The sequence below is a fragment of the Egretta garzetta genome, unplaced genomic scaffold (genome assembly GCF_000687185.1).
Source record: "Egretta garzetta isolate BGI_Z169 unplaced genomic scaffold, ASM68718v1 scaffold292, whole genome shotgun sequence".
Classification (NCBI taxonomy): Eukaryota; Metazoa; Chordata; class Aves; order Pelecaniformes; family Ardeidae; genus Egretta; species Egretta garzetta.
This window is the reverse complement of record NW_009258789.1, coordinates 2,224,061-2,239,947: the sequence shown is the minus strand read 5'-3', so window position 1 is coordinate 2,239,947 and position 15,887 is coordinate 2,224,061. Positions and strand designations below refer to the sequence as shown.

Genomic DNA, 15,887 nt, shown 5'->3' with positions numbered 1-15,887 from the left:
ATAAAGTTCTTGTAGCGTATTACTTCAAGAAAACACATTGCTCAAAGCTGAACACATACATATTCATGCAAAATTCACAAAAACTAAATAAACTCAACAGCAAATAGCACCATTATACCATGATAAATCATGTCAGCAAAGAAAAACAAAAACAAAACTTACATCAGTTACATATGCTTCCGTAATTGGTGGTCCTCTAATTGGGCTGAAACGTTCCCCAATACTCCTCACCACAGTACTGAAAACCCGAAGAAGTGCAGCCAGTTTAGGTAGTGATACTGAAGGAGGAGGAATATCTTCATCTACTGATTCCCCAGAAGCCACATGGCTGAGGTCCTACAGCACAGACATTTTATATATCAGTACACATCATTAACAGTTATAACACATGCATAAAAGATCAAAATATGAGATTGAAAATACTTCATCTATTTTCCAGACATATTACAGATACTATCCAATTATAGATATATTTATCCAGTATCTCTAGCTTCAGACACATATGAAGATGGGATATAGGCACACAATGACGACGAGCAAGTCACAGAGCAGTACTGAGATGCTGCTCATTAGTTTAGCCACTGAAACAGAGTGCTCAAACTATGTCTTGTAAATTAAAACAGAGACTTATGACGTTCCTGGTCCCTGGAACATGATCATCCATATTGCCGCACTGTTACAACAGTTGTCTGCACACTTCTACCACTCTCCCAAACAATTCCTGTCCACAAATTGGAGTCAGGATGTTTGAGTGGCCATTCCCATCGCACTGTTTACATATAACTACCTTGATCTGGAGACCACAAGTTTACTAGCAGGCTACTTCATGCCAGCTGGCATCAGTGCCTTGGAACATTCCCAGAAGTGCTGATTTCATTAGTTAGATATAGCCTTGGTCTACCCCACTGCGAGAGAAAAAACACACTAGCTGGAACTACCTACTCCATGATTTAAGTTAACACATATTATCTTAAAACTCTTCTGTGACTAAGAATACTCACGTCGTCCAGCTCAGCAGACAAGTTGATAAGCAGCAACTTACTGCCCTGACTAATCACTTTCAACTGTGTGCCTACAGCCACGGCAGCACAGGCTTCTGTGGGCTTGACAATGCCAAGGAGGTCTGTGAATCTTAGCCCTTAAAGCTGTACCATCAGAAGCCTTGGTGTTCATGTAAGTACACTAATAAAATCAGATTTCTTATTCTGTTTGGGGGGAACAGATTATGCTGGAAGTACAATTTCACCTATAGGATCTGCATGTTAACAATTAGCTTAATCTATAAGCATATATACATATGAGCACATATACCTTAAGAAAAAGACAACACCCCCCCAAAACCAAAACTCTTCCTTTAATGACCACTTTAGATAAATTCTACACCCTGTTAACTACACAAAGGTTACAAAGTCAAAACAAAGTATGTTAAATGAATATACTTCAGTTATCTATCAGTGCCTGCTGCATTATTTCCTGTACAATAGAATCTGTTACTTTATTAATTTTTTTTAATTGATTTAACAGATTTACCATTAATCTGCAGAAGCATTAAGAATCCCTCTCTCCCAGTAGTCACTACTTCTGAAAAACTCCAAAGTTGGACAAATACAGCAAATACCAAGGAAAGACTGTGAGATGACTTCATTGCAGCTTTTTAAAAATGAAGGCATTCCTGTTTGGTTGTTTTTATTTTTATTATAACACGATATTCTCAGTCAACAATGGCTGAAAACCTGGCTATAATACTATGTAAGTAGTTTGTGAAGATTTGTTTTGAATTGTCAATGTACATGCCTTAAGTATGTTCTATAATTTGATCCTCTTTTCCCCAGGAAAGCCATATAATTTTGTTTTCTATAAATGTAATACATCCATAGGAATCACAGCCATGGATTTATTAAGAAATCGTAAGAGTTAACTCTGGTATATACCATAAATTCTTGTTTACCTCAGCATAAGCTTCCATGTCTTCTAAAAACTGACCCAAGAGCGTGGTAGAAAAAGTAAGATCAGCCACCCAAAAGGGCTCCAAGCTCTGCAGCCATCCTGTATAAAAATATCAAGGCAATTAAAACAGGGGAGCAAAGTAACATACAAAAATTAAGTTTTAGTTGCATATCGCTGAGGTAAAAGTTGTTAAGGTAAGAGGAGGTCATGTGCATGAAAATTTTAACATAAGTTGTTTGTAAAATAAATATAAATTGTATTTCCCTCCTTTGTCCCTTTGACAAGTTCATTTTAAGGCTCAGTCCCGCCCCACAGCAGTTAAACATTGAGGATAGAATCTAGGACTATGACACATGAAACAGACTTGCTGTGAATAACTCCAAGATAACTGCTATAGCTATCGGAAGAAGCTTCCCAGTTTCTTAAATGCTAGTACAGTATCTTTACCACAAAGATTTTCTAGAAGTACATAAGAGAAAAATTATTCTTTCACAGAGAATATATTAAGATCTATAAACTTATTACAAATTGGTTTGTGTCACTTTTTAACAATTGATGTTTAAGTGTAGCCTGACTGAAACATCCCATTTTTCCAGATATAGCATAAAATGGCAAATGCAAATTTACTACAAAATTAGGAACAAAGTATCTTGTTATGTAGCCAGAAACTCATTTTGGTTTTATGTTAACTTCCATATCAGTAGGACCAGACTTGTGTAAGTAAACCCACATCATCTGCAAGCCAGAGTGGACAACGTTAGTGACTCTTTGGCCAACCTTACCAGACACTTGTTGCGTCAATGAAGGTTTCTGAGTGTGATCTATATGCCACCCAACCAGTATGTCCACTGTGTCCTGAAAAACAATTTTAAAAAAGGTTAATTACCCGATTTGCTGCACCAACATCTCTACACAAGAAACCAAACACAGAGGACAAAGTAAGCTTACCCTAAAATTGGTGCTGAAAATGTGTGGGTAGCATCGGGACACCAAAAGGATGCACTTTACACATTTGCACAGTAACTCTGGTGTATCCACATTTTCTAGAATGGACTGCAGGCTGGTCATTACAAGCTAAAAAGTAAAGCAAAGCCACTAGACATTTCACTTCATTAAAAAAACATGTGAAAAAGTTATGATATTGGACACACACAGATTTATTCAGTGTTGAGCACTTTTTAGCAAACTACTTTGATTCAAACAATAGAACACCTCAATACTCTTTCTGCAGTAAGGAAAAATTTAAAAAGCATCACACATACCGCATGAAAATAATAATTTCAGGTGGGCATTTGCTTAAAATATGTCAGACCCAGGTTCAAGGCTTGGGAACACAGTTTTCTTTAATACTTTAGCCACAGAACAACCAGTTATTCTAATTTCCTGTTTCTCCTTCTGAAGCTTTTTGGCTCTGTAAAGTAAATACTCAATCACAGCAGAGCCCTGGACATAGTTGTTCTATACCCAAAATAACAGACCCTAAAACTTGAACACCAGGGGACCAGATTTTTCTGCACACATCCTACTCTCTCTAATTACAATTCAAGTTCAAAATTCTAAATAGGAGGTAGCACAAAGCAATCAACAGGTTGGGTTTTGTGTACCATTCCATTTCAGTTCTCTTTTTGGTCTCAACAAGATTCTTCCTCTTGGATCTGCAATATATACTAAAAAGTCACATCAAAATATAAATCATCCTACAAAGACTTGACATTCCTTTCTAATGTAATCAGACTCAAAGAATTCCATTCAGTCAGAAAGTTCCCTCCTAGTTGTAAATAAATTTACTTATTATGTCACCATAGCACTACTTATTATTCATTCCAGTTTAAAAAGTTGATTCAAGCATTGCACTGGAAAAATCATTAATAATCCCATTTTAACTTGTAGTATTACCTGCATTAAAGATGAAAAGGCTTTCTTTTCTCCTACAGTCTCTAGTGCTTTGTAGGTTGCACACAAATAAAGAAGTTTAACTTCATCTTTTGTGGATGAGCTGAATTTGCTAAAAATCCATTTAAAGATCTTCTCGGCCTCATAGCTGAGAGAAGCACAAAGAAGGCCAAGACAGCAAGCTCCTTCCTGTCTCAGTTCTTGAAGCAGTTTGCTACTGTATTTTTGGGGAGGAAAAAAAGAAATGTGGAACCTCCAGATATGAGAGCAGAACAGAAGAAACTATGAACAAATTAAAACATTTTCTAAAGCGGAAAAATATATGCTTGAATGAAGCTGTTTCTCTCCTACTTAATGGCAGCAGTGATGAAGCTAAAATAAAAATGAATAATCTGAAAAATAATCTGAAATATTATTTCTATGGAATAAATCAACTTGAATAGAAGTATGCAATAAATAGGCCATTCTACTTGCAACACACTATCCAAGGAAGAAGATTCTTAACATACAGCAGACTTCGGGTAATAACACTGAACTAAATACCAAAAGCCCCCACACCTGAGCTCCTTCTACACACGCTCTTAGTTGGATGTAAATTAATTAGATCAGGTCGCAAAAAACTTAAATTCAATTTGCAAGCTAGACTACCACAGCAGCACACTACTACACCCAAGTGATTAACCATAGCTGACAAACTTCCTATTATCTACAACACAAAAGCCACAGTTGTGCATTCAAATTGTCTCCATGTCAAGTGTACTCTAGACAGTCTAATAGTATTGTTGATATGCCTTCAAACTGCTTTGTTTTTCCAGCTTACCTTTCATTGAGTACATCATGAATGGCAGTCAGGATATTATCCAGTTGTTTAACCAGTACCTATAATACATAAAAAGCATAAGCATAATAATGGCACACTAAGTTCTACAAACTAGGTGCTCTTTACATCCACATTAAAAACACTACTGCCAATTCTGATTGCTAATAGGATGCTATTATGCTTTCCATGGCCACTGCAGACTAGCATGAACTATATTAAGCAATACTGCAATATTATCCTACATGTTATATTTCATATTTATTTACAGTAGCCACAAAAATACACTGGCAGCCTGCTATCAAGGTTTGTTCTAAGTTTAGTCCTTGCTGATAACATTACATCACAAATGAAGACTCACCATGCAGCTCATCAGTAGCGTCTACTGAAGACCTAGTCTCTTATACTAATAATTGCATCAGCATAATATTTAATTGATCAGATAATACAATCTGAAGTATTAAAATTTCTCCTTAGGCAATCCTGACTTTCTGAGAAACAGAGTACTATTTTGGGGGATGAAACATTATTGATGAAGTAGTGTTTCTCAGTAAACATAACAAGAAACACTTGTTTTCTTAATAGGCACTGGAAAAAAAACACATTAGTGAGTTCAGGTGCAAAATAACACATTAGCTGCAACTGTATAAGGTATTAACAGGAAGTTTGCTTGATGACTTAATAAAAAGGGTTGTTCGCTTTTCTTCAGAAAGATATTAATCTAACACAGTGGGTGTTATCTAGTTTTTATTGTTAAGTTTGGAACAACATCACTCTTCAGGGGGCGGGGGGGGGATGTGGCAGGGGAGAAAGAGGTCCACATGCTTGGCCTCTCAGAACTCACAAGGACATTTTAAAAACGTGTCTGATATCTGCAAAAGAGGCTACAAAAGAGACAGGAGAAGGCATTTATACAATTTAGAAGCTGGAGCACGATGCCATTACATGACAATGTCACTGCCTAGTGACTTTTGCTACTTTGTTTTGTTGAACACATTTACATTTCAACCCCGAGAATGGAAAGAACTCTGCTAAACTACACTTAATGTTGTCCAGAGCTGCAGAACCTGGTACTAGGTTAAACACTGTCCATTATAAAGTTTTAGGCTTGACATCGTGGATATGACCTGACATCTGATCTTGTTCTCATTAGCAAGCTAGGACAAGTTTAAAGAAAAATTTCTGAGTGACAAACTTAACATTCTGACCACTAACAAGTACAAAGTTTGTCACCACTGAGTTCGTTATTAGAATGGCAATTCCAATATGTTCCGAGATGCCAATAAACCTAAATAAAATGCAGTTTCAAAAAAAATGAGAAAAATGCATTAAGAATAATGGAAGTAATTAAAGAAAACAACCACGGAGTAATTGTGGAACATATTTACTCCCCAAATCCTTGTATTAACAAGGATTTGTTTGAGAGGAAAGCTGAAATATGAGCTAGGCTTGCATATGGCTTGCTTATACCTAAGCGCACCTTTTTGGTTAATTAATTACCATTGGTTAATTAATATATAATGAGAGAACGAACCAACTTCTTATACAGATAGACACATAATCCACAACTGAAATATCACAGTTCTGCGGGTAAATGAGTGGCAGGGTATTATACCATCACTTCCTGCTCTTTCAATACTTGGAGAACTCCTAAGCTCTCCAAAACAGTGGGGGAGATTTGTCAGACAAAATACTTCTAATACTTCAAAATAAATAATATTAAAAACATATGCCCAGAGGGGGATACTTCCCCCCACCCCAATCCTTAAGAAACCCTTGAGGATATTGGAGAGTTCAACAACCCATTAAGAAACCCAAAGATGTAATGAAAACAAAGACTTATTTGTCCTCTTCCCATAAAAGGGAATCCACAAACAAAGGTGTTTAGCTAGAAAGCTGAGTAACTCAGAGGAGGTTTTCACAAGACTGTATAAATATCTACACATTTTTAATTTAAAATACAGAAGCAGTTCTTGAAGAACATAACATTTTATTTCCTTTTTTCTCTATTTCCTTGTTGAAGGATACAGAGGATATTGCTAAGACCAGTAAAAACACCCAAATGCATGCCTTATTTATTCCTACAGCTCATGCATTCAGTAATTTGCTCCAAGGCAATATGTCACAAGTAATCAAGCAATAAAAAATTTCCTGAATGATGGAAAAAGGACAGGCAATCCAGGAATACACTTTTCTTTGTTGTGGAAGGAAATTCCTTGTATAAAAGATATTCCTCACCAACATGTCCCAATACCCAGATTTTTAAAAAGACAGTTTTATAAAAAAGAAGTACTCCAGAAAAGTAAAAATTACTAACCAGTTTGTTTTCTGGTTGCTGAATGAATTCTTTCAGTTGCTTTACAGTAGCCAGTCTTCGGTCTCTGTCGTCTTCCCGAGTAATCCTCCGAAGAAGATTTGACAGTCGAGACTCGTCAGAATAAGACAACGATCGCTCTGAAAAAGAAAAGGCAATTATTTCTTTTCTCTACAGCATTTGGTCAATAATATCTGTATTGTCTGAAATGTGTATTTGTGGATTCAGTAAGTCATAATAGTAATTTGTTTTAAAGCTAACATAAGGAAAATTAAATGTAAAATCTAATTCAGCTACCAAAATATTTCATTTCTTCCAGTACTCATTCAGAACTAAGGAACTAAAAAAAGGGGGGTGGTAAGGTTAAATCAGACTTCTGACTGAATATATAAACAAAAATAATTCAACAAATAACATTTAAAGAAAATCTTGTGGAAAAAGCAGACTGCTTCTTGAAGCACAGAACCAGATTTAAGCTCAAGCAACTACCAAGAAACAAGATCTTCTCTATCATTTTGGCACAAAAGAAAGCTTATGAGTAGTCCTCTGATAGCTAGCAGGGTTCTGATTTGAAAAGGATCTACCCTTCCTCTACTGAGGAACAAAATATACACCATGCAGAGATGCAGTGGCTATTGAGTTAAGTGGATCATAATACAGGAGAATTAGCATTTTCCTAAGAAAACATTTCATTTAAGTTGACCAGTAGCACTATTGATACCAGTGAGGGTCACAACTCACTTTACCCAACTTAGATAGCAATTACAATAAATTTATATGAATATTTAATCTCCCTCATTTGCAAAAAGGAAACAAAGTTTCTTTTCAAAAGTTTAACATTAGATGTTTCATGGTGATTAAAATTAGAGGATTCATGGAACATGATGAGGTTTTCTTAGTCACCATGACTCTTGTGAGAACACCTAAGATAACTACAGACAGCTTTTTTCTCTGGTATGTTACCCATCAGTCACCTGATGGAAGCAGCCATAAAGGCAACCTGGGTATAATGGAAAAATACTGACAGAAGATGATGTCTGCCAGCCTGGGAACTGCTAGCCTGCAAACCCAGAGCATCCTTGAGACCTGAGACATCCCGAAATACCCTGGATAAGAGCAAAACCAAGAAACTGCTACAAACTTATTGTCTGGAAAAGTGAAAATTAGACTGTAATGGTGGAAAACATCCTGGGAAAGCTGGAATCAGCAACAGCTATTGGCTGCTCCTGCTAGAAAAACAGACTGGGAAAGCAAACCTTGGTCTGAGAAAATAGAAAACAGCATCATCTATTGGCTGTCCCAGGTGAGAAACAGTCATTAGTAAAATCTACTGGTGGCTCCAGGTGGTTGTGTCCTACACTCCCTTATGTCTCTAAAAATATAAAAATAACTCATTCTCTACCCAAAACGTAGCTTCTCTAAGAGTTCCCCCTAGAAAGACTTTGCTACACAAGATCTCCTGGACAGACCGGACCCTGGCTGAGGACACCTGACTGACTTCAGGCTCCATGATGCAAATCATCTTTGAAGTGAGACTTTGTCATCAATTGGCCCCACTCCTGGGAGAAGTTTGATGAGTGCTGTACCAGTAACACTTTGATTAATATATCTAGGTGTGCATATAAGTAATTAATCAGAGGTATATACTTACTTTACTAGTGGCAATTTGTGGTAACTTGTAATAAAGAAATTTAAGGAACAAACCCCTTTGCGTCCTTGTGTATTACAGAACCCTATGAACCCACCCAAAGATCAGTAACTCTTATAGGTCATGACATCATCTACAGGAGAGCATGTCTTGTTTTACAGTCATGAAGAATATTCTCAACCTTATTTTCATGTCTTTATTCTTTGAATTTTGAAAGAGAGTATGAATAAAATAGACTTTGATAATCTGTTTCTTGCTAGGAATCAGTTTAAGCAATTAATTTTGAAGACACCTGACATTCTGAAGGATTAGGCAGGCTTAGCAAATGTTAAAATAGCTGTAAGAGTCTGAAGGATCAAGTCTACATTTTGCTCCTAGCTAGAACAACTACACAGGACATGTTGAGATGTCATCTGACAGGCATGAATTGCACTTCTTTTAAGATGTTACTGATTTTACAGAAGACTAAGGCATACATATCCATTTAGGAAGAATTAAATTTATTTTCCCTTGCTTCATCTGGAAACCACAGTCTTCAGTAGTGGATGAAAAGCCACAATGTCTGGTGAGAAACATACAAGGAATCATAGTCAGCAATGATACCTTCTGAAGCAGCATCCAAGGTCTTCCTGAGCAACAGTGCCAGACTACACCATCACGGCGGGGTTAGGTCACTAGATATTGCTCTTGAAGGGCAAACCAGAATGCAATAGTTTGGAAAACACTTAACATTATTTTTACTAAATAACTTTACAAAAATATATTCTAGATCTTTGCAAGGTCCCTAAAAAGTCCCCCCTTCCGTCCCTAAAAACGTTGGTTGACTCTTCAGTGTTAGATGAAAGTCAACAGTAAGTATAAGCCTTGAATTATTTAAATCCACAACTTGCAGCTTTTTAGCATTGCCTTCTCTGTGTTCATCTTTTTGTTTGTAATCTGTTCATGGAAAACTGTAATTTATTTTGAAATATGTTTTTGCTGTTCTACATACAAAAAAAAAATCCTAAAACCAGAAGTGTGTGTGTAAATAAAACTACTGTCACCAAGGTTACTGGTGAAAGATACATTTAACCACTGCTAGGACAAGATATACTGCTCAAAACTCTCTACTAACAGCAGCTTTGGTTTTATTCAGTTAATATCTGATGAACATTGGCATTACTCCCTAAGAGAGTGTTAACCATCTCTTGAGCCATAATCATAACCTAAAAATAAAATTTAAAAAAGTATAAACTAACCAAGAGCATGACTGAAGCTATACTAACAAAAGTACTAGTAATGAACACTTGTATGACTTCCACTTTTTGAAAAATCAGCAAGGTCTCAGCCACATGCTAACTCACTCACAGAAGACAACTATTTTAAAAACTGCTTAATGCACACACGAGCAAACAAGAATTTAAAAAATAATGACCTGTTGCAACATAACTTCAGAATACAGTGGGATTATGAAAAAAACAAAATGACTTGCTGAAACCTACAATCACTGTCAGTCCTGTTAAAAAGGAAAAACTCTAGAAATCTGACATCTATAGGACAGAATATATACAGACGCATACAAGTCACAGGCAGCAACTCCAGTCATCCAAAATCATAGTTCCTAACATTTTAAGGATTAAAGAGGTGCTCACGTACCTAGGAGAACAGTCTGCGTTTTCTGCCAGTACTAACCAATAGCAAATTCATGCACATGCCTACTACCAGAAATATTATTTACAGAGTTCTCTCGTAGACAATTCTCTTATTTCCTCTACGTAGACATAATTTAAGACACCAAAAGGACCGAATAATTTTTACACCAAGACACCAAAATGGGATTACAAAGTTTAACCTGTTGCAAAGACGAGGCTTTTGCAACAGTCATGTCACCACTTGCACCTCAGTTCTTCCACCCACAAAGCACACTGAACACTCTTCTTTCATCTTTTATCTCCTCTGAAATATAAATCCCTGAGGAGAAACACCGTGTCCTCATATGTTTATAATGTGCCCAGCATAAAGCAGTCACAGTTTTTGTCAGTGGCTCAACTACCACTTATACTAAGTGATGCAATAAATGACAGTGCTTAGTCATGAGACTTTCTATTTTCATTCAAAGTTCTTGGAATAACTTACTTTTTTTTAACTATTATTTAAACCTAAATAGTGGGGAAAGTGAAGCCTTCTTTTTCAAAAAGATGTGCCCTGCATTCTCTTTCACCCTCTTGCAACTCCAGATTTCCCTGCGCTGCACCTCCCAAGACCTTGCCCACATTCTTATGATGCCTCCAGTTCCTCCCTGGCCTCTAACCCACAGCTGAGCAAGAGTGAGCATGAATTGTGGCTAGTTCAGGAGTACACATCTACTGACTGATCAGCTGGTATGATGTGATGACTAGTTGACCTGCAGGCCAGTGAGAACAGATTGAGCTCACCATTGCAAGTTTTCCTGCACTAGGGACTCGTTAATTAACAACTTTTTACTCAGGCACCAATTTTCAACAGATATAAGAGCAAATCTTCTTTCTTGGAGCCCTTGATCTCTTTGCCAAATTTAGCAAACCCTGAATAAGGGTTCAAAAGCTATTTAAAGGAAATTGGAAGATCAATACCATAAGCTGTATAACCTATGGAAGAAGCCTCAATGTAGGGAACAGTAAATACAAGATGACAGTTTTCATCAACATCATCTAACGATATATCACAAAAAATAAAAACCATAGAGATGGCCTAATCATAGTGAACTTTCCATATTCTGAACACAAGAGAGTGCCAAAAGAGATCATCTTTTCCTGAAAATCTGTTGTATTCTTACCCTGTGATTTCCTCATGTCTTTTGTGGCTAAAGCACGATTCCCATGCGGAACACTTGTAAAATCAGGATTGGTCACATTGTTAACTCTCAGCTCTTGCCCCAACGACTTCCGACCATAAGTATTTTCCCCAGATCCTCCATTGACACTGTAGCCACCTGTGGAAAAAACATGAGACTAAAATAGGCTATCAAGACCATATATTTAGCAGGGTAGTATGTTATGAGTTATTCAATTCATATGCAAATTACCAGTCCTATCCACTATTAGCTTCCTCTTCCAATTTCACACGTAAAAATGTTTTGTTATGCCCTGTAAGTTTCCAGGTCACATCTGAAGCATACAAAGAAACCTCTATTGCAATAGAAGTTCAACATGGGTTTTGTTGCATTTGGGGTTTTCTTATCATTACTTTTGACCCCGTATTTTACAAGGCCCTTCATGTCAAACTGTTAGCACACATGGCTAGATACATTCACTTACTTGCTCCTTGATCATGCACATCAAATTTCCACTCTGATTGTTATAAATCCACCACACAGGCTCAGTAAAATGGCAAAAAAAAAAAAAAGAGAAAGCTTTTAAAAAGCCACAGATTATTTATATGTACAGATTAAACAACTCTCCATAAACATACAACAGTCAATATTTTCACACACTAATACTGACATTATCTTAAATTAATTAAACTCAATCCTACAGTCTCCTACTTGAGATACATATGGTACATCTTTGGGAACAATATAAAATCGAAATAAAAGTGTCATTTTGAGTAATTCAATTATATTTACTCCTAGATCCACATGAATTTACATACTCAAATATTGAAACCAAAGATTTTTCCAGTCTGCCACACCATTTTGAGGGGCAGGTTCTTCCTCTGCAGTACTGTGAAGAAGTGAAACTGTCCCCTGAGCCTGCCCAATACTCGACTCAATGTATTAGAGCTCACTTTCAAGACAGCTGTGCAGGCAGCTTCCCTGCCTGAGACCAACTAATAAAACTAAACAACAAAAGATATGCAAGGCTTCTTTCAGAAAAGGTATTTTCACAATTCTGCCTGCATCAGTATATAAAAGAAAGCCTGGGGAAAAGGAAAGATAGCTCACCATAAAAAGAGGCAGCCTACTGAGACTACAGGATGGATAAAAAACATAAGCTGAAACATCAAGGTGAATCTGGACCTCAGTAGATGTAAAGATGGTCATCTTGAAGGCAAACCTTCTGATAAAAAGCAGCTGCAAACTACCAATAGAAGTTTGTGTATTTCTATACACACGGGACTACCCTACCATTACAGAAAATCCTGTGCAAAGTCTCAGTTGTAATTAGTTAATTACAATTACATTAGAGATAATTCGTGTGTATTTGGATTTACAACATTAAACTCAGTTTTTAAACTTAAACTAGCATGTATGCCTGCTTAATATTATTTTGTCATAAACCAACACTTTCCTATAAAGGAAGTTACTTCTAACAGCAGTAATTGTATTTATGACAAAACAGAAGTATATAGCTAAAATTCAAAGCAATAAAGAAATAAGTTTAACTGACGATGTCAGATAATCATGCATCCAGACCACAAACATCAACTATCAAACCCAGACATACTACTGTGTACTGTTGGAGTTCTTAAAGTTATTTCATACTTCCCCTTCAGCACATAAAATATCCCAGCTTTTTTGGTTGTCTCCAAAGGCATATAGTACTTGCTACAACACACTTTATGTTATCTTAAACGAATTAAACACAAACCTATAGTCTTCCACTTGACATATAGACAGTACATCTTTGGTAACAATATGAAACAAATTGTCATTTAGAGTAATTAAAAAACAGTAGGGCAATCAGGCATTTTAGCAATAAAGCTGTAAATAATGCATTATAACTCTCTTCAGTTACCTCCTGGTCTGAAAGGTTTTTGAAAATCTTAATATATACAAATTTATTCATTTCCCTTTAAGTGTTAAATCTGAGACCAAATAAGAATACGATCAGCTATGTCACTATTATTAACTCTAGCATAAATATGCAGATACCATGACATACGAATACTAGCATAGTATCTTTCTAGCAGTAAGGACTCTGAGCACATCATAGTTACAAATTAAAAGGGAGGAAAATGTGGCAGAAAAGGGAGAATATCTCATCTATAAGTAAAAACCTGAACCTTCTATTTAGTTTTAAAAACTTGAATCTTCCAACTCCCCATCTTGTTTTATAAAGTAAAGGAGAGAAGACAAAAGGGAGAGATCTAATTTGTGAAGTTATGTGAAGGGTTATTAAAAAAAAAAAAAAAGACAGACTAATCTTATAGATGCGGAACAAAAGGACAGGAGTCAACAGTCATAAGCAAGGGAAATTCAAACTGGACATGAGAAAACTAAACAGGCTGCTAAGGGAGGCTGCACAACCTCCCATCCTTGGAGGTCTTCAAACCTGAGCAACTTCCAGAAATTATAAAGCTGGAAGGTATTTTTATTACCAACACTAGAAACTAGGGGCAGGGGGGATCTCTTCTCAAGGATTCTAGGTACCTATGACCTAGGGTTATCCAGGATAGAAAAGCTAGAAGTTCTCAAAATAAAAATTCCACGCTGGCAGACTCCAACAGATTAATTGAAAAATCTTAGTAAACAACGAAACTGTTCTGCATCTGTAAGCATACAAATTTCCCCAAAAATAAAAATTAACTAGAGATACTTGGAATTTTGTTTTATAGTACTGTATATCCTAATCTTCTCTTTTTAAGTCACACCTGAACAAAACAGCATACTTAAAGTGGTGAGCTAGCAGGGACATGCCCTGTAAGATACAGTACTTGAGGGAGAGATAGGTGCACTTTTCTTTTCAAATGGCACTTTCCCAGCAACTTCACCAACTACCTTACTGAACTTGTCTGAAACTTACTACTTCACTATACTGCCAGTACATTCTTTAAATACTAGCACAGTTCAAAGTACGAGAATAACCTACTATGCCAGTCTGCATGGAACACAGTAAAACACTCTGTGTTAGCAGACACGCTGACAAGTGTACTCACTTTCTACGCAGTTTCTGTTAAAGTTAACCAAATCTTAAGGTTCTCAAGGTATGCAGATAAACAAATACCTGTTTCATGCTCCTGCCTCCTCCTAACAGTACCTACTACTTATAAAAAAAACCCACCAAAACAAACCAAATTTGCATCAGTGCACCCAGCTATAACTTCCCCTAAGATGTAACAATTCTTTACAGATAGTTACAGGGCAGAGAAGTAGGGGGAGTGTGAATGCTTTTTAGGTTCCTGAACAAAAACTCACACACTAATATTCCTGTGAGATTTTTTTGAGTCTGGCCTGTCTGAAGATTTAAATAGTCTAAAAAGTGACTCTGCAAGTAAAAAATCCTCCTATTTGATGCCTGTATTTAGAGATTAAAAAGAAAAAAAATCAGAACACAGATTTCTTCATGAAGATGAGAAAGACGTGATTCTGAATTTTTAGCTATTTTCTAGAGAAAGTATTTCCATTCTCAAAAAAAAAAAAAAGAAAAATTTGTATGAACCATGCATCACACAATTTATATGAAGTCAGACTGAGGCACATAGAAGTAGAAATTCCCATTAATGACAAAATATAGATTTGATTCCCAAAGATTCCAGTGTGCTGCAGTAAAGCTGCAATAGGTAATGGATCAGATTAGTAGCCCATTTAATCAGGCAGTCCATTTTCAATACCAGAAGCACTAGACAGTATTCAGGAAGAAATTACAACTCATGGACCAGACACATCCAGAATACTATTCCAGGAAAAAGTGCTTATTCTGTTAATGCATTAAGTCTTCTCTTACATTTTTCTCCTAATGCAATTGCATATTTTTCTCACTATTCATATCAACCACAACATTTCTTTGATCCATGATAAATCTCTCAACACAGCGAAACTGTGGCAATGAGTTACATCACTTCACTGCTTTTTTTTGGGGGGGGGCGAAAGAAAAAATCTCCACCGTTTCAAGTTTACTGCCTTTCTCTGAATGTCCCCTCACAATTTACACATGAAACAGCAATCTGTGTACCTTTTTCTTCATTCTGTATGTCAGTGTGGACTCTGATATCATCGTGTCTTTGTCGAGACACCACAGCTGAATTTGAGGGTTGTAATCCATAGGAGGCAGAACTGCCCCGATCTCTGGATGAAGAGTATTTTAAATTGTCCTGGTCAGCTGATGCACTGTCAGTTCTATAAAGAGAAAAATATTTTTTTTATGTAGGGGTACAACAGGAGTGGGATTCACATTCACTTATAAATGCAACATATTTAAATGACAATCCCAAATGTATTTTCCTGTGTCAAAAAAGTTGTACATCTAACCTGCTTCTTAAAAAGTGACCTTAAATTCACATTGGGATTATAATTGACTGATTATTACAGCAACACGCAAAGGAAATGCATTCTAGTGTGCCAGTGCATTTTCTCAGGATGTTCTCAAGTC

General features: G+C 36.5%; 1 protein-coding gene across 4 annotated transcripts in view; it reads right to left on the bottom strand.

Moving 5' to 3' along the window:
- Positions 1 to 15,630, bottom strand: part of SMG1 (SMG1 nonsense mediated mRNA decay associated PI3K related kinase) — a 56,839-nt gene extending 41,209 nt beyond the window's left edge. Inside the window, exons 1-10 of one of the 4 annotated variants that reach the window (XM_035889272.1) lie at positions 15,471 to 15,630; positions 11,895 to 11,927; positions 11,414 to 11,569; positions 6,975 to 7,111; positions 4,661 to 4,719; positions 3,844 to 4,057; positions 2,896 to 3,021; positions 2,730 to 2,802; positions 1,949 to 2,046; positions 163 to 336 (exon numbers count right to left, since the gene is read on the bottom strand). In XM_035889272.1, the coding sequence (XP_035745165.1) occupies positions 163 to 336; positions 1,949 to 2,046; positions 2,730 to 2,802; positions 2,896 to 3,021; positions 3,844 to 4,057; positions 4,661 to 4,719; positions 6,975 to 7,111; positions 11,414 to 11,429 (897 nt within the window). In that variant the 5' untranslated portion in view covers positions 11,430 to 11,569; positions 11,895 to 11,927; positions 15,471 to 15,630. Of the gene's footprint in view, positions 1 to 162; positions 337 to 1,948; positions 2,047 to 2,729; positions 2,803 to 2,895; positions 3,022 to 3,843; positions 4,058 to 4,660; positions 4,720 to 6,974; positions 7,112 to 11,413; positions 11,570 to 11,894; positions 11,955 to 15,470 lie in introns of all 4 variants that reach the window. The other 3 variants (XM_035889271.1, XM_035889275.1, XM_035889273.1) reach the window with 3 other exon arrangements.
- Between the last annotated feature and the right edge of the window lie 257 nt (positions 15,631 to 15,887).